Genomic DNA, 26,329 nt, shown 5'->3' with positions numbered 1-26,329 from the left:
GCCACTCATGAAGGGTGAGGAAAAAAAAAAAAAAAAAAAAGGGTTTCGGAGGGATCTTCTGAAGCCTGTCTGGCTTTTTGATTGTGGAAGAAAACCTAAAACCAGTTTGAAATGAGATCTAAACACTGTGTCAAAACCCAGCGCTTGATCTTTTTCACAAGTGGGCTTTTACTTTCTTCAGCTGAGGCTATTTGCCAAACACAACATAGAAACACAAGCTATTCCTGTTAATCCAAAGCTATTTTTCACCAAATATGCGATTCATCTGAAACCTTTCTGCCCAGCTCTGCTTTAGGAGAAGCTATCTGCTGAGCCGCCCAGGCAGGATTTATGCTCAAATGAGCATTCATGAGTAACAAACATAGAGAAACACATCATCAATAAATCTGTCAGTCACTTCTCCTGCCCTCAGCATGGGGCTGAAACCCCGAGTAACTACTCAGCACTTCGTCAACCTTTACTCCAGCAAAGTCTGGGCAGGAGACCTCAGGATTTAGCCTATTGATTGCTTACCATTGCTTGCGATGCCCCATGTAGGTTAGCGATGCTCCCTTCAAGCAAGATTAAATACCTGGCTTACAGCACTGGAATTCGGGGGAATAGATACACTTTTATTTTAACCAGCACAGGAATACACACATCAAATTGCCCCATGCAACAGCCCATGGTGGTGCAAGGGCAAGACGAGCCCCTGCCTCACTGCCAGGCAGGGCAGCACGCAGCGATGCTCCCCCCTTGGGCTGTAGTAGCGTGCCCCAGGGCTGTAGCAGCACATTTCTGCCTGTTAAAAGCATTTTTGTCTCTGGCTCCAGAGCCTCTGCATCTCTCTCCTCGCCGCCGGTAGAGTTTTGTTGCAAGAACAATGGAGTGACAGCTTCCCGGCAGCACCGAGTTGCATCCCCGGCTCAAAGGCAGCCTTAATACCTCACTGCTCCCGAGCCTTTCATTTTTCACGTTCGTTTGAAGTTAAGCTGATCTAACTTTGGGCGAGTGGGTGCAGACGGAGGCGCTGAACCGAAGCGTGGCGCAGCGGGGCTGCCGCGGGTGCTCAGCAGCGGGGCCGACACCGCTCCGGCCGAGGGACGACGTGCACCACCCGTCTTCCCCAGGCAGCAGTGAGCATATTAAAAATATTATAGGATATATAAGATAGACAGAAGCAAGCTTCCTATCCCATCAAAGGGCATGCCTGGGACGTTGCTGCCAATGCTTGAGCTGGGATTCAGCAGCCCTGGGCAGAAGGGAGCTTTGACAAAAGGAGGTCTGCTGCACACCTCGGAGGAGGCGGGTGGGTTTGCTCCATATGACAGCAGTTATGGGAGGTTTTTGCTGTTTGCTGGTGTATAGCTAAGTGCAAAGACCACCCCACAATACCCTTCAGGCTAGGGATGGAGCATACTTCAAAGGGAGATGAAGTCTTACTTCGTGAGGATGCTTCTCCCTGCAGTTACCAGCACCTAGGACAAGGAAAAAATGCCCTCACCTGCTAAAACCCTGCCATTCCCCCAGAAAAACGCACCCCACAGAAGCACACAGCAGCTCAGGAGGGGTGGAAATCTAGGTTTTACAGCATCTCCACCCAGACACGTGCCCGACCACCAGGCTGGGAGCGTGCCACTGCCCCGGCCCCGTGGCACACCCGTGCCGCTGGAGGTGCAGGCACACGTGTGGAGGTGGCACGCCGATTTCCCAGGCTTCGCCCACGCAGCTCGCTGGTTTCTGAAGCGTGCCCGCCTCCCGCCTCGCTTTATTTCTGCCTCGTGCCCAGCCTCCCCCCCCCTTCTCCTCTGGGTACTCCTCCTGCTGCCGTTTGTTCCTGTCCTTTATGGCCCTGCCTGCTGTCACTCGCGTAACCTTGCCTGTTTGGTAATTTGTGGCAATAAAGTGTCACTGTGGGGAAAAAATACAGCATCCCAGCGGCATATAAATCTCTGATCCATAAATTGTGCAGGCCCCACGTGCATGCCCCTCCTTTTTTTTTTATGTAAGCGCAACGATTTAGGGCAAGGGGAAGAAAAAAAAAAAGAGCCAGCAATGTGATCTTAGTGAAGGGCAGCACTGAGCCGTCCTCGTTAGGGGCTGTAATGAATGCCGAGGGGCTGGTGTGTGTTGTAAATTGCCCTGGAGCAGAGTGGTCCCTGGCACAGGCTGCCTGGAGCTGTCCTGCTGTCAAAAAAAAAGAGTGGGTCCCCACCAGCGCCCCTTCCCCTTGCAGAAGAGGGGACCTGTGAGGACATGGGGCAATGCAGCGGGTCCCTGCTTTGCACAGAGCCCAGGCTCAATGGGCAGCTCCCACACCAGATGTGCCCCACATCTGTGTCACCACTGCTCTATGGGGCAGAGCATCCCACATTTACCTCCGGGAGCTGAGACCCTCGGCGGCTGTACACGTGTTTTCAGAGGGAGTGCTGCCCCTGCTGCTGATGGTTGCTTCTTTTAATTGGAAAACACTGTTTGCCTCCATTAGAGCCCTCATTTGCCGAATGACTGTCACTGTCACGCTGCAGCTGAGCAGTAAAAAGCCACCTCCAGCACTCCGGCTGCCTCTTGCCCCAGCTCCTGTGCCAGACCCCACAAGCCATCCCTCTGCCACAGCCATCAGGGTCTCACCTGCCACCCATCACACACAATAGCAGAACGCCTTGCATTAAAGCCTCCTCCTCACACTGACATCTTTCTGGACATCTATGGCCCACCTGAGCAGCTAAGTAACATGCCTGCAAATATAAACAACCCTGAGAATGAACATTCCCAAGACAGATAGCTTAGGGAAGTGTCATCACCAGTTGAAAGCCCATATGTGGTTTTGTTACAAAGGTATCTGCTTCCTGTCTTCCCCACTCGTCAAAGGAATATATGGGCAGAGCGAAGCAGCACCCTGGAGACAGGCTAACACCGAGCGGAGAGCAAGGGATGCTCGGAGCGCTCTGCAGAAACCGTGCAGGTGAACACATTATGGACACCGTGGGGAGGAGAAGCCTCCCTCCTCCCAGGCTCAGGAACAAGGCAGCTGATCAAGAGGATGGGTTGAAATACACAATCAGGTGTTGGCCCTCACACCTGCCCACAAGCCACTGAAGCTTGAAAAAAATAAAAAAATAAATAAAAAAATAGCACTTGCTGCAAAAACTCCAGCCCACCACCATGGCATCATGTGTTGTGCCACCTTGTAATACTGCTCCTCGTTCGGGGAGCCCCAGCACAAGATGCTAAGCAGAGAAAATCTAGCAGAGGTCGCTGAGTTGGCTGGGGGAGTTATTGAGAAGACTGAACTGGGCTCTTCACAGCGATGTGTGGCGACAGAAGGAGAGGCAGCGGGGTGAAGCTGAAAGAAAAGGCTCCCACTGGATGCAAGGAGAAGCTTCTCCCCATCTCGAGGGCCACAAGCAGGGGAACAGTGGCATTCTTCCCACCTTTTAGGCAGGTCCCTCTTCAGAGGAAGGACAAAGCCCACAGGCAACCGAGCCAGCAGAAGCAGCAGCACCGTGGGCTGCCGGAGGGATCCACCTCAGCCAGAAGGGAGAACAGATTCCTCTTCAGACCTCTGACAAGTGCCACTAAACACTCCCCAACTGCATAACCAAGCGACAGCACCAGAGCTTTGGCAAGACATCTGTCCATCTATAAATAGCGCTCCGCCGCCTGTCCTTATCGCGGGGCTTTGATGCGTTTGGGGAGAGCATTTTTTTTTTTCCCCTCTCTGCCGAGTCCCAGGCAGCACAGATAATGGGCTTGCATCGATCCAGCTCAAGTATTACTAAACTTCCTACTATCGTGGCAGCGTGCCAGCCCCAAAGAGGACAAGAGAACATGTGTCTGCTCAGAGCCAACCACAAGGAGCAGGCAGAAAATTGCTTTAGACTTGGAAAAAAAAAAAAAAAAGAAAAAAAAAGAGGTGCTTTTTGCAGATTTGTAGATCAATCTACAATGTATTTTAGAGGTTTAAGAAAAGTCAATAGAAACAAGATATATCATTGCTGCACAAGAGCCCAAGAAGTATTTCTATTTACGCTGCCACGAGTGCTCTGCTGCAGGCTCGCTTTCCTGCTGCTCCCTGACGTGGTCATGCATTGCTTCCCCAGCATCAACGACGAGGCCAGAGGCTCTTTTTTCCCTGCCGTGGGTTCCCCAGCCCTTCAGTTGTACCTGGTTGGGGTCTGATACACCCCACGAGCATCACAGCCATACCTTGTGCCTGTGAGCAGGCAGGCATGGGCAGCCTCACTGCCACGCTGACCTTGTGGGATTTTTGGGGGTACACCCTCAGTGACACCACATGTGCACGTGTGTATAAGCATGTACTTATGGTGCAATGGCCTACCCTCTGTAAATTCATCCCCAGGAATGTCACAGGCTTGTCCCTCCCACGGATCCATCTGTCGTGCACCCACCCTTGCACCAGGGTGGCACAGCACAGGGAAGCCTTGCACGAGCCTCCCTGCAAGCCCTCTGCCCTTCAGCTCCACCACAGAGCACTGTAAGGTACTCAGAGCTTTTTCTCTCTTGCTTTTATTATTATTAAATGAGCCACATGACGTGCCTTATTAAACCAGACCTAGATCACGGCTGCCCCTCCCTAGGCCCTCGGTAACACACTAGCCATTAAGCACGCAATTAGCGCGCATCCACAAATCCGCACGCGTCGCCCTAACGAGCCTCCAGGCAGCGGGTCCCGCTGGACCTGGCCACAGCCATTGCTGAGCCTCACGAGGCCCGAAAAGCCCTCTCTTTCAGAGAGGGGAGGATAATATGTGTCTGAACTGGAGGAGCTGCTCACGCGTCGGTGACAGACAGGGCATGCTGAGGATGCCTGGCTCAAGAGACGTGCCTGCCCCGGAGCCCAGCCTGTGCCATGGGAAAATGGGTCAGCCCTCAGCCCTCCCTGCAGCCTGAAACACATGTGAAAATGCAAACAGCATTCCCATATCCCACCCGAGTCCCCTACCCGCTCCCCTGGGACCTGCGTGCCTCCAAACCCCTTCCCATCCCTCTGCCAGGCACAAGCTGCTCCGACAGCACATCAGCAGGGCCGGGCTTTTATTCCTCCGCTGCCGCGTACGGGCGGGCGCCAGGGGACGTATCATTCAGCAAAGCCAAGGAAGCAACAAGCAGCGTTAACCATTAGCATGTGTGCACAGAGACCCCTAATAAACTCTTTTTTTTTTTTTTCCCTCGCTCCCATCTGCTTTGCTCTGGGCCACTAAATCCAATTCAGCAGAGCTCGGAGCTTGTAACGATGCTGCGACACATTTGTCAGATCCCCGACTAGACCCATGGCTAATTTTACAACGCTAATTTATCTCACCATATTACATCGCTTTCATTTCATCCCCCCAGATCCCATTACTGCCAGCGTACCTTGTAGCTGGCGTGTAATAGTAATTGGTATTATTAGCGACGTACCCTCCTCGAGCTGCTCTCTATTTGCGAGCGGCACAGAGACCTGCTGGCAGGTCAAGGATGAGGAAGGGCTTCTTACCCCACACAGCTCCACCAGTGACACTCCCAGGCAATGCTTATGGCTGAGTTCTGCTGCCCACTCCCTGCTGTGATCCTTCAGGTGCTGTCTGCCCCTGGGGATTTTAACCTTGAGCTTGTTTCAGTGCCCACATCCAGCCTCGCACATATTTGCATTTGCGTCCTTGCCTGGGGCTCAGGGGACAGCGATTTGGCTGACTCAGAGCAAAAGGGGCTGCAAAACGTCCCTGGAAAATGGGATGCAGGGAAAAGGGTAGCGGAACCAGGCAATGAGGGCTCCTGACAATCTGTTTTGGTGAGGTTTCCCCTCCTCGGTGCGAGCTATTGCATTTCCAAGATCAGTGTAATTAAAACCACGCAGTTTTAGCTAAGTGGGAGGCTGCACTAGTCAAACGGTGACAATTTCCCATTTAAGACGTCCTTGCCTGGCATTTATGGACTTGTTAAATTTTAATTCATCATTCTCATTTTTCAAGCCCAGCAGCAGCAAGCACCAGCTTCCCAGCCCTTACAAGGCTCAGCGGGACATGGGTGCCCGAACATAGTTCCTCCCTGTGCTTAGGAGAAGACCCCAAGCCTGTCCAAACGTGATACTGGATTATCACAGCCCCACACAAAGCACATATGTAAGATGGGACAACCCCTTGACCACAACCAGTGGCTGTGGTGCTTTCCTAAGGGGACACAGCCCTGCAGCACCGCTGGAGCAGAGCCAGGGAAGCTGGGCACACCGAGGACGCTGCACCCCTCCAATGCCGCTTACATGTGAACTGAGGACAGGTAACACAGGTAAGCAAGCGTTTTAATCCACCTCTCACCTCTCCACCGGTCCAGACTCCTGGGGACGTCCCCAATTTCTCATCAAAGTCTGTGGGATCCTTCTGGGTGCTCGCGACCGGCCGACCCTTGCCGCTCAGATCCGTGAGTTTCTGCAACAAAGCAGAAGAGAAAGGCTGTCAGGTCATCGGGTGCAGCTCTGTGCGTGCTTCAGGAAACCACCACGGGATGGAGGCATCTGATTCCCAGCCCTAGCAGCCACAGGTAACCAGTGTCAACACAAAGCCAGGTCAGATGTAGAGCCCTCCCTCGTGAGCATCCCAGCCCAGATCCAAAGCATGCATCTGCCTCATTATTTTGATTTACTTAATTATTTTGATTTAGAGGCATTAAATGGGAGGGGGATGAATATGACAGCTTGAGGCATCTCTAATCATCCCTAAAGGAAGACAGCAAAAGTCTCTGGCCACAGCAGCGCAGCAGCACTCAAACATCAGCCCAGCACCCAGACATTTGCTCACAAGTTCCTGAGCCCTAATCCCACAAAGCCTCACACACAGAGGCCAGAGCTGCTGAGCCCAAGCCTGTGAAGAGGAAAAGCACGCACACCTTTGTGGCACAGACGCCCAGGAGCACAAACAGGCGAGAGACTTTGTGCTGCACCCGATGTGCTGCCTAGTGAGGTGGAGTCTGGGGCATTACTGTAACCACTGGTGCCTTGGGTGATGGCAGCAAATATGCTTTTTGTGTTAGACAAACAAATTATCAGCCGAGATCTGGGCTCATTATCTAGCTCTTGTGGCTGAGCTTGTTTTGTTTCCCCCCTCCTTTTTAAACACTTAAAGAAAAAAATAACAAACAAACAAAAAAAAGAGTTCTATGGTTCTGCATTATTAAAAATGAAAAATAGAAGGAGCCAAACTCCACTGGCAAGAGGAGAGTCTCAGAGTCGCTCCTGCGGAGACATTTTCCCATGGGCGACTGCAAGCCTGGAACACGACGTGCTTTAATTAGCACCCGAGCTGATGAGCTCCGCCAGAGCCCGCCGCGGGACCCCATCCAAACCAGGCAGGAGGATGCTGCAGAAACCCAAACTGCAGCCCCTACCCACCCCCAGCCAGCCATGAAACCCAAATAAACAAATAACACCCCCACCCAAAAAAAAAACCTCCGCTGGGCGCCTGATTGAGAAACCCTCATTTGCAAAGCGATGGGAAATAATTAAAAAGTTTTCCCAGAGCTTAAAGAGGAGGAAAACGGACCGTTTGTCACGGCGGCAGCGCGCAGCGCACCGCAATTTATCACGCTTGTCAGGTGTCAGCCACCGAGAAATTTAACTCCAGCTGCCCCGGGCCGGACCCCCGCGACACCCCATCACTCACAGACCGCCCTGCCTGCACCCCGAGCTGACAGGAGAACGGTGAGGAGGGGAGAGGGCCCCTCTCCACTGAGCTTTTCTTGGTCTTCGCTGCCCACGCAACTTGTATTTCAATTTTTTCTTATGCCAGAGAAGGAGCAGAGCAGAGGAAGCCAGGGCAAAGCAAGCAGGGATGCTGCTGCATCGCTACCTGGGCTGTCTCTATCACTTGGCAGGGATGAGGACAAGGCTGTAGGACGGGGCACCCATGGGTGCTGCAGCCTCTGCTCAAGATGCAGGGATGCTCCTCGTGCAGGCACAGTGCATTACGCTGTTGGAAAGGTCAATTTCACAGCACCTTAGCTGAGAGATGCCCCTGGGATCTGTGTGCACCTTGAGAACGGACACCTCCTGGTGGGACAAGCAGGGCCCGCAGCCCAGCTTTCTCTATGGAAGAGCCTTTCAAGACCCCAATCAAGGCCTCTAAATTGGGGTCAAACTCAGGTTTTGGAGGAATCCAGCATGTCCAAAGCTGGTCTGCAACTGAAGAACCTGGCTCATGGCACGAGCCCCTAAAAACAGGGGACAGCCCTGACCACAGCACAGGCAGTCTCATGTAGGGTGCAAACAGCAGCACAGAGCAGGGACAGTCCTGAGGTCCCCCCAGGTCACCCAGGACGCAGTGTCCCATGGTGAGGACACATCACCAAGGTGACACCTGCTGGATAGGGCTGGCAGGGCTGTCCCCAGCCTGTCCCCACAGCTCACACCCTTGCTTCGGCCACTGCCATAGAAATGAGATATGTTAGGAGGACACAGTGGAAAAGCAGTGATGCTAAACCAGGTCCCTCCTGCAAAACCCCCAAGGAAGGCCAGCACCCCTTGCACATACCTAGCTGCTGCTTTTAGGGAGAAACAAGAAAAAAAAAAAGCATTTTTACAAAAAAATGAAGTCTCTCCTATCCTCCCCATCACCAGCATAAATCAGGGCCATGTGGATCAGGCATCGACGAGTTGTTCACACCGCCAGGAGGACCCCCCAGTTTCCCATCCTCGGAGCATCCCACGCGGCAGGCAGAGCGCGGGCTTTGCGCTCCCCCTTGCTGGGAGGGGAGCGGATCCTGCCAGGGAGCGGAGCAGCGAGCTCCACAGACACGCTATATATAATACACCCACTCGCAGCTTGGCGCAGGGAAGGTGGATTTTCGTGGCGTCAGCAACAAGCAGATCCCCCACACCTGGCCGGGAGCGTTCCCGACAGCGATCCGGCCCGGTCTCATGGCGCAAAGGTACTAGAGTTTCTTCAGTACTAGAATTTTTTTTATTTTTTTTTTAGGCTACGGATAAAGTAATGCCTTTTTCTCCCCCCAAAGCGCGTTCTGAGAGCAGCTTAAAACCCTTTTTGCTAAATTTTTCCAAAAAAAAATAAAAATCAGCCGGAGGCAGAGACATGCAAAGTTTCAGTCCAAATGGTTAAAGGCTGGCGTAGTTTCAAGCAACTGAAGACAGGGGCTTATAATCAGAAGTGTCAGGCAACCTTAATTATATTATTTCCTGAAGGAAATAGTTTTCCCTGCCGAAGTCCAGAAGTTATTAAAAAAAGTTGACCTCACTGGAACCAATCAAGATGGAGACAAGAAGCCTGTGATGGATTTTTAAGGCAGGCAAGTTCACGCATCTGTGTTTCTGGAGGCTGGGGGCGTCCAGGTTCTTTGGACAGGTGTTCCCAGACAAGCCCGGCCCTGTGAGATGCCCATGGCCAGCATACAGGATGCAGGCTCCAGGCAGGGCCACATGGGTGCCCCCCCTGCACCCCAGGGTGCTCGCCTGTGCCCCAGCAAGAGCTTTGCCGAGACAAGGGAAGAAAAACAGCCGGCCACTTTGTAGCTGTCAGGAACACGCAAGCTTTTTGTCCATCTCTTCCCCCATGTCCATAAGTAAAAGCGACAGCAGCTTTATTTAGGACTTCTCGCCCTCCCCTCTTAACTGGAAGAAGCAAAGAGCGAAATAGCTCAAAGGCAGCAGGGGAGGGAGATGCTGGAGGTGCAGCTGGGGTTGGTTTGGCTGTGGCAGCCCTCGTGCTCCTGAGACCTGCAGCTCCTCATCCCCTCAGCATGCCCTTCCCTGCCCCTCCAGGTGCAGAAACCCCATCCCCAACCCCGCTGCCCCCATCACCTCCCAGGAACTGGCGGGGAGGCTCACGCATCTGGAGGCAGTCAGAGGCGGAATAGCTGCTTCCCCTTTCCTGCCGAGACCGGGATGCACCCTCCAAATAATCCAGAGGAGAAAGTCACCTGCTTCCCCCAACACTCAGTGTTCAGACGCATAGCACTGGCCCCAAAACACAGCTCAGCCCCACGTAGTTCCCTATCACTGCTGAGCGGTGGATGCAGCATCTCCACCAGCGTGCACCTGGAGCTGGCTGCTTCAGCTACAGCCTCCAAGGAGCCTCTTGCAACTCAGGAAAAGGCTCCTAAAACCATGGAAAGTCTCACAATAAGAGAAGGGGAAGCTGAGCTGGCCCCAGGCAGTGCCCCAGCCCAGGGGAGCACAACCAGGGCTGGTTTTGGCAGGTCCCCCAGTTCCCCGCAGCATCTCCCAGCAGCACAGCACCTCGTGTATCACAGTGGTACTGCAACGGGCTGAACACACACACGCTCTTTTCAACCTGCATCCTGCTTGCACCGCTGCCGAACCAGAGCTGAGCCCCACGCAGGAATCCAGCCCCCAACAGGGGCTGCAGGGCTGATGCTGCCTGCACCACGGGGACAATTCCCAGGTGCTCAGGAGCTGTGCTGGAGCCGTGCCGTGCACCAAAACCCGCACACACCGGGCTGGTAGGAAGAGTGCTGCCCACCCGGCGAGGCTCGGGGTGGAGGCTGCGTGCAGCTCCCCGGGGAGAGAGGCTGCAAGTGACCTCATGGGTTTCTTCCACCACTGCCGTGAGTCACAGAGCAGTGACAGGCCATTTGTCAGCACCGGTGGCATCATCGCCAATCTCATTTCTGAGCAGACATCTGACCTTGCTCGCATCCCCGAGACCCGCGTTACCGCACGGCTCAGGCAGCCTCCCGGCAGCTCCCAGGGGACGCAAAGCGAGGCCATCGGGGGCCAGGCTGTGACACAGCCTGATCCTGACTCAGGATGCACAAAGATGGAGCCTTCAGCTGTGGGATGAGTGCAGGGGGTTGTGGGCTTGTCCCCAGTGCTGTGTTTCCCCCAGCCAGCTCCCAAGCAGGGTCTCCCATCCCAAGCACGGAGCTCAGTTATGGAGAAGGGAGATGTGTCCCCAGAAAGGGAAGCCCAGGCTTTGTCTCAATCTCAAGAAAGGAAAAAAAAACACCCCTTTTTCCTATAGCATCCTGTGTTTCACCTCCATCTGTTGAACCCCCTGAGGTGTTGGGTGCAATCTGTGGTATGAACTGCTGCACCCAGACCTCCTCCACAGACAACCATGACCCCGGCTGAATTTCAGCCCAAATCTGCTCAACAAGATGAGACAAAATCCAAACACAGCTCAACCCTGCATTTCTGAGAAGAGCTAGACCTGTGTCCTGCAGAATAGATGAGCCATGCCCTGAGGCCAGCATCTCCCTGCCCCCAGCCAGAAGATGCTGCCACCGTGCAAATCTGCCACACGACTTACACTTGGACACCAGAGGCAGCTCCAGTCCTCATGCCCTGGAAAGGACGCTGAGTTTGCACGGGGAAACGCACACGGGCAGCCTGCCACTTGAAAGATGGCCATGGGAGAGGCAGGACACCCGAGCCAGTCTCATGCTCTTATTTCTCCTAAGAGCAACGAATTAAAATGACATGGGACTAGGAAAAGACATACTTGGTTAAGACGAAGAAATCATTGCCATTAAACATCATTAGAATAATATGCCCAGAAAGCTTCATAAAAGGAGATATCATATGATTGAATGCTCTCCAGACCCTCATTTCACACAGACCCAAAACACCAACCAAGAGTCTCTTGTAAAATCCAACTCTCACAACTTTCTGAAGGCTTTTTGTGGATTTTGTTTGGCTGTGGTTGTTGGTATTTTTTATTTTTTTTTTATTTTTATCCTGAGGAGCTTTTTGGGTTTGCAATTGAAACTACAATTCCTTTAGTTCCTGGGGAAAAAAAAAAAAAATCATTTTTCATTAAACCAAAGCAAATGGCATTTTTGCTTGTCAAAAATATTTGACACAACTCTGACAGACTCGACCAGACGTAAATAAAAGATTTAAACCCTCCTGCTTCAGAGCTTAAGGAAAACCCGCTGTCAGTCCCACGCTACGACACGCTCTCCCCTATGGACCACGCTGCTCAGGTGCTGCCCGCCCCATCCCAGTGCCGGTGACAGGAGGTTGAGCAAAGGGGGAACAGCCCCCTCCTGCAAGTCAAACCCCACCAGCCCGTATTATCCCACTCATCAAGCAGAAAAACAGCCATGGTGGCAGGGAACAGCCACCCCTCCCTCTCCTTCCACCCGTATCTGATAACAGCAGGGACCGGGATGCTCCATTTCCTCGGCCACCCTGGTACCCACGTGCCATCAGCACCCGTCCACCTCCTGCATCAGCCATGCCAGCATCACGGCCACACATGCCATGACAGAACGCAAAGTGGTGTCAAAACCCATTTCAAAATCCTTCTATCCTATTCAAGCCAGCAAGGCTTATCTGCATGGATTTATACTGTTTGCCCCAATATTTAGCTACTGAGCTGACTAATCTGTGTGTAAGAAAAACCCTGGTGGCTCAGAGGCTGAGCAATCTACATCATTCATCATTTAGATTAGCTATTGTCTTAATCCTCTTTAAACTACTGTATAATACATGAGAGGAATGGATGTCCTATCTGCTTGGGATACGTACAAAAAAAAAAAAAAAAACAAAAAAAACAGCCCAGGCTGGAGCTCAGAAACTTGGGCAGAAGCTAATGTGACAGCTCTTACTCCGGCACAGAGGAGAAAGGAAGCCTGTTGCACCTCCTGACAGCTGGCTTGCCTTCTCCTTGCTCTCTCCACCCTGGTGGCCTTTAATTATTTCAAAGCCAGCCTCCCACAGCAGCACACCGCATCCCTGCCCTCTCCCTTCATCACAGCCTCATTACACCCCAGGACCCCAATCCGTGCCAGCCTGCCTGATGTGGGCTTGCTAAACCCACAGGATGGCCCCTGCAAGCATCAGGGTTTCTGCTTTTTGGAGAAGTGGCTCCGTGTGGACAGCACCACACTTTGCAGGCTCAGGTCGAGGATGAAATCATTCTGCTCCCCGGGATCACACAGCACATCGCCACGGGAGGACAAACAAAGAACAGGTTTCTTTCTGGAAACACCAGAGTTTGGGGAGGAGAGGGAGGGGATGCAACAAGGCAGTAGCAAATGAGGCTTTAGTTCGTTGCTGCCAGAGCTGAGGGAGCTAATAAACAGACAGATGAGAGCTAAATTGTCTTCTGAACCTCTGTATCAGTATTCACATTACACAGGCTGCTTCCAGCAATTCCAGCGTATTAATAATAAATGCTACATAATTACAGCAGACTTGCTTTTGTCCTCTTCCTGTTTTCTGTCAATGTCTGCTTAACCCTCTGCAGCCCGCAGCCAGCTCCATCCCCTCCACAAGCAGAGCCCTGGTCCCCCCGAGGGACAGACACCTCGCCGAGCTCCTGCCCAGGTGGGATGAGGCAGAGGGCGAAAGGCTGAGCACTGACACCGGCCTGAAGCCATCACCCATCCAAGCCATGCTGACAGTGCTGCAGGGTGTGAAATAGGAGCTTCTGGGGGCTCGGAAGCAGCCCTAGGCTGAGGTGAGTTGGGGCTGTACAAAAAGCATCCCCGGAGCACAGAGGAGTATCCCCAGAGGAAAGCAGCCATGGGAAGACAGGAGATGACCATCAACAGGTTGCAAGTGTGGCACTGGATAAGAGAGAACAGTTTGAGTAGTTATATTCCAGATCGAACTGAAAAACAGCATACCACCCCTTGCCCCCCTGACCCAGGTGGTTCCCAAAGCATCCCCCCCTTACAGGCAAGCTGTGCCAAAAACACCATGCCCTGCCAACCACTTCTGGAGCAGATTCAGGTGAGAGTTAGAAACCCTTTTCCCCAAAATTTAAAAGCATTTCATAACAATCAAGGTGCAAACTGAATTCTGGTGCCCGCCTCACTCCCCGCAGGACTGTCTCCAGGAGAACTTCCTCAGTTCCAGGCAAAGAGCATCAGAACTCTGTAAGAGGACCCCTGCGTTAGCAGTGCAATAGCTGCGCTTGCTTATAGCTGAGCACAGGTTTAATTTGCACCTTTCAGCCTAGCTCTCTCTTTTCCCAGCCTTGAGGGAGGCTGCCATGCCCCTTAACACAGCTTCAATAATAGAAGAGAACAAATACCTCAGATGGGATTTCTGCAAGGAGAAACCAACATGCAAAACAAAACACGCCTGCCTTCCGGTGCAAATTAACTCAGCTCCTGCCCCTTCTGCAGACCTTTCCAGACACGAGACCCACTGCACAACAAACAAATGCCAAACAACTCAGACAAATCTTTCCCTGCACAGAAAGAGCCTCAAACACGACATGAACACTTGGCTCAGGAAGCTGAGCATTAAAAAGCCTGGAAATGGGGGGGGAAAAAAAAGCAACTCAGACCCAGCTGCATTGCTCACGCAGTGAGAAGACGTGGCTGGGGTGAGAGCAGGTGGGCTGTCCTCAGATACCAGGGTCCCACCCGACCTGGGACAAGCAGAGCATCCCCCAGCACTGGCACCCTGCCACCTCTCCATCATTCCCATAGCTGTGCACGTTAGTACATGATCTTTATTCTGCCTCCTCCGCAAGGTGAGGCATGGAAAGATTTTCCTTCCCTGTCCAAGACATTCACTCTGACAGTTTTCAAGAAGTGAAGCTACAACCGGTTTGGGAAAAATGAAGAAAACCACAGGCACAGCCCATGCAAGGGATGGGAGGAATGCACAGGGCAGGAGCGCTCTGGGCTGTTCACATGGAGTAAACATGCCAGAGAGGGATGGAGCAGAACAGGGAGCAGGAAAAAGGAGGACCATCACCTTGTAGGACAGCACCAGGAGGCTCCTGGCAACAGACAGCTGTGGGGTACGAGGAAGCCCTCTTTCATCCCTGCTGGGTGGCCCTGGGCCAGCTGCATCTCCATGGGCTGCCTCTCTCACTGCTAATCCTAGCAGGGCAATGCTGATTTCTCCACTGCATGGACCTTCTCTTGCTGTGCAAAAGGTGCTCAGCAGGCAAGGAATAACCCCACGCACTGCTGTGAGCTGGTGCAGCCAGGACGAGAAAAACCCACATGGAAAGGGAAGGGAAACCCACCAGGAGCTGCAAGGAGGATGACATACATCAGCCACCAACGTGGCTCCAGGACATACAACCACCCGGCCAAGCAACCTGAACTGCTGGAGCAGCTCCTGGGCGCAGAGGGAAGCCAGGGTCCTGCCAGCCCCTTGCAGAGCATGCCAGACACATGGACGGGCTCCAGAAGCATTGGGCTGGCTGTGACAGCAGGACTGCGGGCGTGGGAGGACAGCAGAGCACCCAGGCTGCTCCACACGTGCCTCTCGACAGGATGCATCCACACCAAGCCAAAATCATCCCACACAGCTCCCTGCAACGTGCTGCCACGGAGTAAAGCAAGGTTTGTCCCGGGACAATCAGCCAGGTCTCCTAGATACGAAGGCAGGGAAGCTTTATGCATCACACCCACCTGTCAGGATGGCTCTCTGCTTTCCAACCAGCCTCCACATCCAACCTCACCCCCACATCTCAGGATGCTCCAGGTAGCCAGAAAGTGCTACGCAACACCCCCAGCCAGCACAAGACCCTGGAGCTGAAGCACCCCTTCCTGACACAAGTTTCCCAGCTCTGCCCTTTGGAAAACTCCAAAAAATAGCACAGGATTACCTCCTCAGTAATTAAATAGTAATATTAATAGGCAATGAGTTATAACAACTCCTTAACACAGCTGGACATCCAGCACGAGACATGAGCAAGCGCAGGAGGACTTGGCCACGGAGGTGCTGCACAAGCAGGGGGTGAATAAATAAAAGTGATTCAAGTGGACAGAAAACTGTGCAGTGAAACTCGTTGGGTGGAGGTAATTCGGTGGAAAAGATCCTGGAGCAAAAACATCTGCTTAGGTGACTTTGGCTCAAAAGGGAGCAAACTGAAAACTTGACAAAGGCCAATTCTACCTTAAAACAGGAAAAACTCCAGAAAAATAATTGTGCTATTTCAACACAAGTTAAAAAAAAAGTTTAACCGAGAAGATTGCTGAACATTTCCCACCTCCCACTCCTGTGGCAGGGTTTGACCTCCCTGGCAGGGAAGAGGAACCTCTCAGTGTCTGACAGGCAGCTGCCTGCTCCACACAGGGCTGTTGGCTCCCACCCCATTCCTGGGGGCTTCCAAAAACAAGCCTGGCTCCCACATCTCCTCACCCATCATGGGCTGCAAACATCAAGACCTCCCTGCTTCACCTCCCCTTCCCCAGGATACCCAGAGCTGCTGCTCCCAGCTCCTCCTCCAGCCTTCCTCCCCTCCACAAACCCAATTTTTCCCCAATGACAACTACCGATGAGTTTTGACATCACATCCCCCTGCGAAGCAATAGGGGGGGAAGTATTTTAAGCAACGACAGGTTGCACACACACCACCCAGAGGACAAGACAACCTTCCTCAAACCTAGACACTGCCACAGCTCTCCCTGCAAAAAACAAAGAAACCTGCTCCATGGCGAGGCAAAGAGCTGACGTTTCAACACGTTTTTTTCCTTCCGTTCCTTCAATCTGAAGTCAATTATGGCAAGGTTAATGGGGCAGAGAGGATGCCAGTCGGCTGGGTAATGATGTCAAAGCACCTGGCATTGCCTGGGCAACAGCAAGGCAGCATGGATGCAAATGAAGGAGCAGGATCGCACTTGGGCCCTGGAAATGAGCTGATGCAATTGAGCGTATCAGCATTAATGAGCACAGAAATAACGAGAGCACCCAGAGAAACAGGACACCAATGGGAGGGTGGCACCCACCAGGATGAGGGTACGTGCTCAAGGTGAGAGAGCTCCATGGTGCTGGGGGTTCACCCAGAGATGCTCCCCGTGGTTTAATGCTCCAGCCATGTGCACCCAAGACCAACTGCTTGGTCCTGCTGAAGTCTGTTCTCCATCAGGAGGGCACATCTCAGAGCAACACCATGAACACTGGCCCAAAGCACTAAGGAGTGCACGAGGAAAAAGGTGCTTGAGGGCATTCAGTGCGATGCCCAGCAGGAAGGCTGCTCCAGCAGAGCATCCCAGCTCTCCCCAGGGCTTGCAGTGCACACATCACCCACAACAGGCATTCTGAAACCTGCTGCTACATGGGCTGGTGTCTGTCGGGTGGGCACTTGGCACAGCGTGCTTCCAGGACCATGGGGTAGCAGGTAAGTGTTGCCAGCCTCAAACACCAGCAGCCCATTTCCAGCTTTGGTCCCCCATCCAAATGCTGTATCTTCTCCCTCGGCCATGAGCTCCATCAGATCCTCCTCAGCACATTTACTACTCGAAAAGCCATCTCCCCTATGCTATAACAAATTCTTTTCCACCCCCGGGCCTTTAAGCCCCCTGTGGTGCCACTGCTCTCCCTCTTCTGACCCCACTCACACCCCAGCAGTTGCCTTCAGCCCACAGAGCCCACCCTGACCTGCTGGTGTGGGTGGGCTGGTGCTCTCCGACTCCACAGCCCATCCCCAAATACCCAACGGGGCAGCCACAGGGTGCTCTCCTGGCCCAAGAAAAACTACATTAAATGGGCAGGGGGAAGGCTGTGGCATCCCTCCCCCCAGCGAGCAGAACAGCTCACCTTGGAGATCAGACAACAGCAATCCCCTGCAGGCATAAAGAGTGGTGCCAGGGACACAAAGCAGCCATCACCACAGAGCAGAGGTTGGGTCACAGCCATTTATAAGGTTATTTTACATCTCCTTAAAGCCCCTTGCTTTCGCCTGAAGTGAGTCAAGGTGACCAGAACAGGCACTGCTGCTCCTGCTCCCACTCCTACCCCTCCAAGCATCACTATCTGGAAACTGCCCAGCAAAGCAGCAACCTGTGCCATAAATAACAGAAATCTGGCACTGGCCAAGAGGGGAGCAGCCAGGGGCCATGCAGGGACCTGAGCATCCCCAGCCAGCCCATGCCCTGCAGGACACAGGGCTTGCCCCACTCAAACACCTTCCAGGCTCCCTCCCTGGCCACTGGAGCAGACCCAGACTCAAAGCAGTGCCATCCCCGTGTTTTGCTTTCAATGTCAGCAGTAAAGCCAGCTACGCAAGGGGAATTGAATAGAGGAGAAGGAAAAAGGGGGCGGGGGGGGGAAAAAGGAAAGACGAAAGGGAGAAGAGACAGCTCTGCTAATAGCAAGTCAGCCAGGAGTCTCCGAATCCATTTGAAATGCGTAGGGCTTAATTTAACTTAATGGTTTTGTCAAACATTGGCACTCTGTTAAAAGCACGGGAGAACTGGTAATCCAAATGCCAGTGGCTCTGCCTTCGCTAGTGGCAGGAAGGCTGCTGCTGGAGTCCCCAGATGGATCCATCTGGCTTCACGCAGGCAGCAAGCGTGGCCCTGGCTACCGCAGCCTCTCATCAGGGCAGCTCTGTATTTACTTAGCACTGGCAGCGACCCTGCCTTTGCCCAGAACACAAAAACAAACACAGCCACTGCATTTCTGAGCTTGTACACGTCTGAGGCAGCTCCAGGCTTCTCCAGAAAACACAGCTCAGTCGGGTGGAGAGAGATTCGCCTCCTCCCATTGGGGAGCAAAGCAGTGAAGTCTCTAACCTGTGTGGACCTCAGAAAGAAGTTGGAAAGAAAAAAAGCAACAGCTTCACTCACAGGCAGGCAGAGGAAGCCACAGGATGAGCTGCTAAAGCCAGCTCCCCATCCAGCCCTGTCCCCATCCTCCCTTCTCTGGCCATGAGCAGAGTGGGGCAGCCAGCTGCCACCAGCAGGGACAGGGCTCAACCCCTGCTGCCAGCCCCGCTGCCGTCAAAGCAAGAAAAACAGAAAAAAAAATATGAATATCAGCCTGCTGTTGAAGGCAGTCTTCCCTCTGCAGGCAGGAGATGGAGCCCGTCCCCATACAGGCTGAGGACAGAGGGATGCTCAGCAACCTCACCTGCCCCACCCCCTGTCTAGGGATCCAGGATGGCTCACACACCAGCCAGAGGTTTTCATCCCTCCAAGGGCTGGAAAAAGCAAAACAAACCCTAAACCCCAGGGCCACAGGCACATCCGTAGGGCAGACAGGGAGGGGGTCCAAGAAAATTCTGCAAGGGGCAGCGGCGGCTTTTAAGCCTCTGCACCCCCTTAACACCCCCCTCCTCCATCCCAGGAGCCGGGTTCCTGTTTAAGACACAAATGGGATCGAGTTTAAAGGTCTCAGCCTGGCCCTTGACTCCTTGGTGGGAGTCTTTCCCCATCACAAAACCACCAGACAATTCGGCGTGATTGACAGCCTTTCAGGCGGAGGGGCCCGGGGCCGGAGGGAGGGGAGGGGGCTGCGGGTCAGGGCCAGGGGGCAGCCGGAGCCATGCACGGGGCTGGGAGAGCAGGGGGCGGCTGCAAGGTGGGGAGGATGCTCGGCTTCGGGCTGCCGAGGGAAAAGGTTTCTGGGGAAGGGTGGGAGAGGTAGGAGCATCACCCATCAGGGATGCAGTTCTGCTGCTTAACGCCGGCAAAAGCCAAATTGCTAATAGCACATTGGGGGGAAAAAAAGTGTTTTAGCGCAAAAAGTGTTTTTTTCCAGAGGTTAATGGATAGCAGAGGGGTGCAGAGGAGGGACTCCAGGCTCAGAGCAGAGAGGGGTCAGTGACAGGCAGGGGTGAGGGATGGGAAAGCAGGGGGGACAGAGCCAGCACTTGGTGATGCTGGGCACAGCCACTGAGACCCCAGCCACGGCTGAGGGCAGCAGGGAGGCACGCACACAGCAGATGCACGCTGCATGCCAGGTTCTGGCTCCAACCCCATATTCCTGCTCTCCAGCCCCAGTGAAACCCAGTCCCATGAAGAGAGGTCACCAAGTTCCCCTGCAGCAGCCAGGAGAAGAGGCTGAATGCTTCATCCCCGTCCCCTTATACCCTGTTTAGGGCTGTTACAACCCACGGCTCCCCTCCACCACCTCTCCCCCAGCACCAGGGCTGATGCTCAAACCCTCTGCAGCTCTGCAGAGCCCAACTCCAGCTGTACACGGCCACCCCCACCCAAACCCACCTTCAGGGTGGATTTGGGGAGTAGGCTCCCTTGAATGCACCCTCAGCTTAAGCCCAGGTCAAGCCCAGGTTTACCAGCCCATCCTCCCAGGAGCTCAGTGATGAGCTGAGTCATCAGCTGGGGGAGACAGGGCAAGGGAATGCAGAAAGGCCAGGGATACTTGTCACGCTGTCTTATTTATCCCCCTTTCTGCTCACAGGAAACCCTTTCACCTACCTTCTTTTTCCTTTAAATAAAAGAAAAATTTTAAGCTGGTGCTTTAAAGCACAGCAACTGCCAGCCCATCTCCATGGCTTGCCAAGAGAGCAATTCATCCTCTGCCTCTATTCTGCAGTAGGTAAGGCCCCCCCTCGCTTTTGTTCATCTCCCCGCTCTTTTGTCTGGCCCTGAAAGCGTTGATCACTCCTGCATGAGGAATGTGAAACTGATGTGATGTGATAGGAACAATGCTCCAGCCCTGCTCCTCGCAGCCACATCAAAGTCCCCATTTGCATGGCTTCCCCTTCCCTGCCTGTCCCCCTCTGCCCCCGGCCGCGCTCTGGCTGCTTCAGCGCCTTCATTGTCCTCCGGGCCTCGAGGAGCAGCCTCAGCCTCCTGATAAAAGGCACTCAGCAGCCTCTCCGAGCCTGATGCTGCTTCTGCTCGCCCAGGGGAGATGGCACCCACAGGTAGCATCTGCCCAGAGAGGTAGCACTGGCGTAGGCTCTGCCGGATGCTTCTCAAACAGTGCCTGGGGAGGTCCTGCCTGTCCCCCTGGGGCAGGAGGAGAGCAGGAGTCACGTACCAGGATGGCACAGCAGCAGGACACCCGTTCCTACCTTTTAACTAGCAGCCAGGACTCGGTCCCACATCAGCTGTGGCTCCACAGCCAGCCCCAACAACATGACAGCAGCTGGAAAGCTGTATCTCTTGCTCCAAGGCACCTCCTGCTGTGTGCCCCTGGCAGCACCGGGTCATCTAAGCTTCCCCCAGGATGCTGCCAGGCAGGGATGCGGGCAGCACCCAGCAGACAAGCAGAAAGCCAGACACCATGGCCCTTGGAGCACAAGGAGAGTCTGACATGGGACAAAGCCAGATGAAAACAGTGTCAGGACCGTACAAAAGCACACAATAACAAGTTATGGTGGAAGCAGGAGGGACACTGACACCCCTGCAGAACTGAGGTTCTGCTGATACACCTCACCACTTCATTTTCAGACAATTATTCAGTTTATGCTTGACACTAGACCAGCAGAATACAGTTCCCTCCCACCCCCATCACCCTCCTGAAGTATGAGGCTTCCCTTTCACCTTAACAGCAGCCATAACTCTGACCAACACAGAGGCAACCAGCATCTGTCTGCAGGGGAAACAAAAAAAAAAAAAAAAAAAAAAAAAAAAAAAAGGCTTCTAGGTCCAGCCACTTCCAAGAGAACAAGATCCAGGTAGCCAAGGCTTTGAGTCCACACACATCTCCAGTTTGCACCTCATACAGAAGGTCTGTGACCCAGAGGGATTCCAGTTGTTTTGACTTCAAATGCACAGAAAATGCAAAACAACTGTCCAAGAGCCATTTCTGGATCATCAGCCCACATATCAAACACACATCGTGGGCTGCACTGCAGGACACACTGCTCTAATGGTAAACAGGCACTCCAGGCACTTCACAACCCACCTGTACCTGAGCAGCCTCACAAGTTTTGAGAGCCCCTGCCTCTATTTTTATTTTCACCTGGCTACTGCAGCTCCCTGCTCGAGCTCTGCTCTGCTCTCCATCTCTAGCTCGGGCTCAGCAGTCTGCCAAGGGACACAGCACTGGCAAGTGTTCCGGATTCTTGCTGATGGAGAATATAACATCCCTTCAGAAAAGTAAATAAAGCCACTACCAAGACACAGAGCACCTTATTAGTATTAAAAAGTACATTTCTACCTCAGTGCTGATGGGGGAGGCAGTACAGTTCCTGATGGGGAGGAATGAATCTCACCTTCCTAGAGCTCCCCGTCAGATTTGCTGCACAAAAGCCCTGTTGTGCACTGGACCTGGCCAATGTCACTCCTGGCTAGGAAACGGGAGCCTGTTGGAGAAGCACGTTGGGCTGTGATTAAGGAGACATTTCATTCTGGCATTTGGATTTTCCCCCCGCTGAGCTGGTTTACCTTAGGATAACACCAGAAAGGCTGTTCTGCTCGAGCTGTCCTCGCACACTAACCAGAGCCCGCAGCAGCTCGGGGGCTCCTTCACCAGCCTGGGGGGAGCACAGCTCACCCCACCGTGCTGCCCACTGCTCTGCTGGGCTCACACCTCACCACCCCGAGGGACTGAAACCCTCGGCATCCTCCACACCCCTTCTCCTTTGCTCTACCCCAGTGTCGCCCACTAGCTCCTCACCACCCCCAGCAGCCAATGCTGGGACCAAGGGATGCTGCTCCCCTGCACCCAAAAACAGCCCCTGTGACTCCTTTACACCAAACCCACCCGTGCCATTCGAGCAGACCCCAGGCAGGCACCCCAACCCCTCCGGCACACAGCAGCTAAGCAGAGCTGCCCTGCTTGCTGCACTCAATTGCCAGCAGAGGCATGCCACAGGTGAACGGGGCCCCGAACACAGCTAGACAGACAGATGTTATTTCAGGGCTCGCTAATTCCCTGTCCCTAATTCATTCCTGGTTTCTGCAAGATGCAGTCAATTCTTGACCAGCCGCTGCACATGCATGTTGCTTTGCTTTCAATTCGGCCAGCAAAATCCATTTACCGTGCCTGTCTCATCCGGTTTCCGTCAAGCCTGCTGAATTCTCCCTCAGTGAAATAAGCAAGTTTACTGTAACACCCTCCTTTGTCAGAGCACAGCTAAAATGACAGTCTTTCTGGTGCCTGACTATTTCCCTTCACAGCAGGAGCTAAACACTGCTTGTTTTCAATTGTGAACTGTTCCGACTTCTTGAAATGCATGAAAGTACCAAGGGGGTCAATTTAACTGCAAAAAAAAGGAGTTTCTATAGGAGAATATTTATTTACCTTGCAAGTTTGCTGTGGAGAAGTTTAGGCTGGTAATTTACTAGCCAAAGACGCAGGGGTCTCTGGGCAAACACGAGGCAAGTGATACAGCTCCATGACTGCCTTTTCCAGTAGCAGGGTAGAGCTGGAGCCAGGTTGCAGGTTCGCATCCCTACTTGCTCACCACATCCCACCCAGCAGGTCAGGGTGGCAGGCATGAACCCAGCGTGGCCAGCCTTTGCAAGCCCCAATAGTGTTCGTACAACACTCAGCCTTGATGCTTCCAGCACAGGAAATGTCCAAAGCCCTTATGATTTCAGGCTGAATTCCCCCCTGCCGTGTTCATTCCTCATCCTCTGTTTATAGTTTCCTTATTCTCCTTTTGCATCCTTGCTGTTGTTGGTTTTTTTTCCTGGTGGCTCCTCAAGTTTCATCTCCTTTGCAAGTTACAAGAGCTGAATCTTTAAGGCTTCTGCTAGCGTTCCCTGCTCATCAGCAGACAAATTAAAAGCAGAATTATAGATTCCTTGCAGCATCACAAGACACTTTCAAGCCTTTTACTGCCTTACCACATACTGCAAGTTCTGACCCACCAAAGGGCTTTATGCCCAGCCCTTGCCAAGAGTTTATCTGCATCATGCTATGCAGGCTTCGGGAGGAGAGCACTCACCCATCTCCGAAGGCAGACAACCTAGAGGCTTCCCTGAAAGCTTTTGGTTCTTGCACCTTGCTTAAAAAAAAAAAAAAAAAAAAAAAGTTTCTACTTGCTAAAAGTTTCCACCTGCTAAGGAGCTTATGACAGTAAACAGCTGATATGACCCACTCAAAAAGAAAACCTGCAACAAGTGATTATTTTTTCTCCTTTTACAGGATTTGGGTAGGATGTACCAGACCAGCACAGGAAACCAGGATGCTCCCTGCAGGGCCCTGGTCAGCTGCAGCCTCCCATGGAGACAGACCACAGCGAGCCAAGGAAAATCACCGTGCATCATCCTGCCAATTTCTAGGTATCTGGGAGCCAAACTACAGAGAACCTGCAAGTTTCCATTGCCAAGCTCTGCTGCAGTCCCATGTATCAGGATGAGGGATGCTGATCAGGACCCTACATGCTGATATGAGCACCTGGAAGCCCAGGGAGGTTGTCTGAGTGCAATCGAAGCTACATGTATTTGTGAAGTCTCACACAATGCTCACAAGTAAGGCCTCTACTGCTACAAGCTCAGCTGGCACAAAGCAGCAGCAGGGGGACAGGGCTTGCGGAGCTCCTGCCTGCTTCCCAGCACTGCTCACACCTCGGGAATCGCACACAAGCCTGGGAAGCTGAGCTCAGCACCCTGGGGAGGAAAGGCCTGGGGGCAGAGCACCCGCCTGCCTGCAGGAAAGGATCCGCACAGAGGGCTGAGGGCATGTCAGGAGAAATTAAAGCCCAGCTGGTCACCGGAAAGGGGCTGGGAGCAGAGAGGATGGAGCACAAAGCCAGCAGCTCAACAACTGCCAGCCCAGAGCACCAAGAGCACACGGGCCATCGCTGCTACATGAGACACCACACGCCTTAATCCCTCCCTGGGGAGAGAGCTTCTTCCAGCCCAGACTGTTTGTGTATTCAGCTAATTTTGTTGCCTGACTTTCCACCTACTTGCTCAGCGGAAAGCTGATCCTCCCAAGTAATCATCACTATTTCATCCCTACCCTCAGACACCAGGGCTGTGGCATAAGCAAAACCCTGCTGCATCAGCTGCAAGCCCCCATCACGAGGGCACCCAGCTCCCCTCCACACCTCGCTGCGTCCTCTCCCGGACCGAGCACAGCCAAATCCTGCAACCTGCTTGAGCCTCACGTATCCCAGAGCACAGTCCCAGGTCTCCTCTGTGGCTCCTACACGCAAGTCAGGCTGTTCAAGGGCAGCAGGATAATTAAAGGGGAAAATTACCTTGCGTACACCAGGGAGCATATCCCGAACAGCACGAGCATGGTATTAGCTATTGTTGCAGCATGGCAAGGCTACTCCTGGCTGCTACCTCCACGCTTGCAAAAAAAAAAAAAAAAAAAAAAAAAAAAAGGTTGTGGAAGTAGAACAGCATCCAAGACAAATTAGGAGAATGAGTCAGGATCTGGAAAGCCTGCTGTGCAGCCACAGGCTCGAGTGCTCAGTTGGTTCAGCTAAGCCAAGAGGCAATCAGGAGAAGACTTAATCACCGCATGCAGAAGTACCAGCGCAGGGAAGGGATTTCTGCTGGCAGCAGGGAACCTGCTCCAGGGCAGCCAAGGGGGAACAGGTCATGTCTGCCCTCATCCAAGGCTCCTGCTAAACACCCTGCCCATGGGGGGAGAAGAGGCCACAGCCACAAATATTGTCATTATCACTGGCCACAGGACACGTGGCATAAGAAGGGCAGGCTTGGAAAGGGCTCAGACCCTGCACCACAACAGCAAAAGAGACAACTCAGCACGGAGGTCATTAACAGAGCAAACTAGCCTGGGGTTGGGAGTGTTTTGCCCATCTCTTGGGTCCACTTGCAAGCCATCCCACCCCAAGTCCCAAACACTGATCAGGGAGGGCAGGTGAGCAGCGCAGATGCCCTGGTCCCTCTCAGAGCAGCCACAAAGATGAGCCAGAAGCCCAACCATGCAGCAACACCCAAGGCATCCCCCAGCAGCCCAGCCTGAGGTGTCTCTGCACCTTCCATTAGATTGTCATTCCACGTGACAGGCTTGCCAAAGACAGCACAAGTCCTCACTGAAGAGGGCCAGGACAATGGGCCTTTGGAAGGAAGAAAAGCAGATTATGTTTTTAAAATGCCAGTCAGCTACCCTCAGCAGATCAGCGGGATAAATTAGGACAGACCAGCAACCTCACAAGAACAGAACAGGCATCCCATGCACTTCTCCAGCATTTTGAAGCCTCACACGCCACATTCCTGCTCGTGCACTGAAACATCTTTCAGCAGGGAGGACCTGAAGCCTTTACTTCAGACACTGCCCTAAAACCCAGCTGCAACACCACCACCTGCACCGCCCTCCTCCCTCCCATCACCGCGCTCACCCTGCCTTCCAAACAAAGCTGCCCAGGATGCCTCCTGGAGCTGAGTAATACATGGCACAGATCCGCAGCTGCCAGGCTGGAGCTGTAATCCCATCAGAGCCGCATCCTGGGGAGTCACGCTGCCGGCAGACATCACGTTGCTCCCTCAGGGGAGCAGTGACCTACTGGGCAGCGCAGCCTGGGAGCCCTGCCTTGTCCCTCCGACCTGTGCCCACCCCTGGCACCGGGCTCCCCTCTTCCACAGGGAGGTGACACCCGCTATTTACATTCGGTCACTAACTCCCCACATGCCCTGAAATGTTCTTGCCAAGGTTAGCCAAGCGTTTGAGAGGCTTGCGAAGAACCCTCACGCTTTCCTCAATAGCTATTTCTGTGCTGTCATCTTTTGTTCCACTCCGCTCTCCCCTCCACCACTTTTGGCTCTTTTAATCTCGCTA

The 26,329-nt window shown here is 53.3% G+C and overlaps 1 protein-coding gene and 1 long non-coding RNA gene across 5 annotated transcripts in view; both read right to left on the bottom strand.

The window, feature by feature from the left end:
- The window catches only part of CNTFR (ciliary neurotrophic factor receptor), a gene marked incomplete at its 3' end in the record, with an annotated part of 175,404 nt that overhangs the window by 123,992 nt on the left and 25,083 nt on the right, over positions 1 to 26,329 (bottom strand). For 3 of the 4 annotated variants that reach the window (XM_084505077.1, XM_084505076.1, XM_084505078.1), the window contains exon 2: positions 6,297 to 6,407. In XM_084505077.1, the coding sequence (XP_084361203.1) occupies positions 6,297 to 6,407 (111 nt within the window). Of the gene's footprint in view, positions 1 to 6,296; positions 6,408 to 21,839; positions 21,872 to 26,329 lie in introns of those variants that run through there. The other variant, XM_084505079.1, reaches the window with a different exon arrangement.
- LOC311427608 lies at positions 594 to 5,534 on the bottom strand. The gene is made up of 2 exons (XR_014687449.1): positions 5,480 to 5,534; positions 594 to 1,457 (listed from the first exon to the last, which is right to left on the bottom strand). It is a non-coding gene; the product is annotated as an uncharacterized lncRNA (long non-coding RNA).

Source organism: Aythya ferina (assembly GCF_964211825.1).
Source record: "Aythya ferina genome assembly, chromosome: Z".
Taxonomy (NCBI): domain Eukaryota; kingdom Metazoa; phylum Chordata; class Aves; order Anseriformes; family Anatidae; genus Aythya; species Aythya ferina.
The sequence above is the reverse complement of the archived record's forward strand: the minus strand, read 5'-3'. Positions and strand labels throughout refer to the sequence as shown.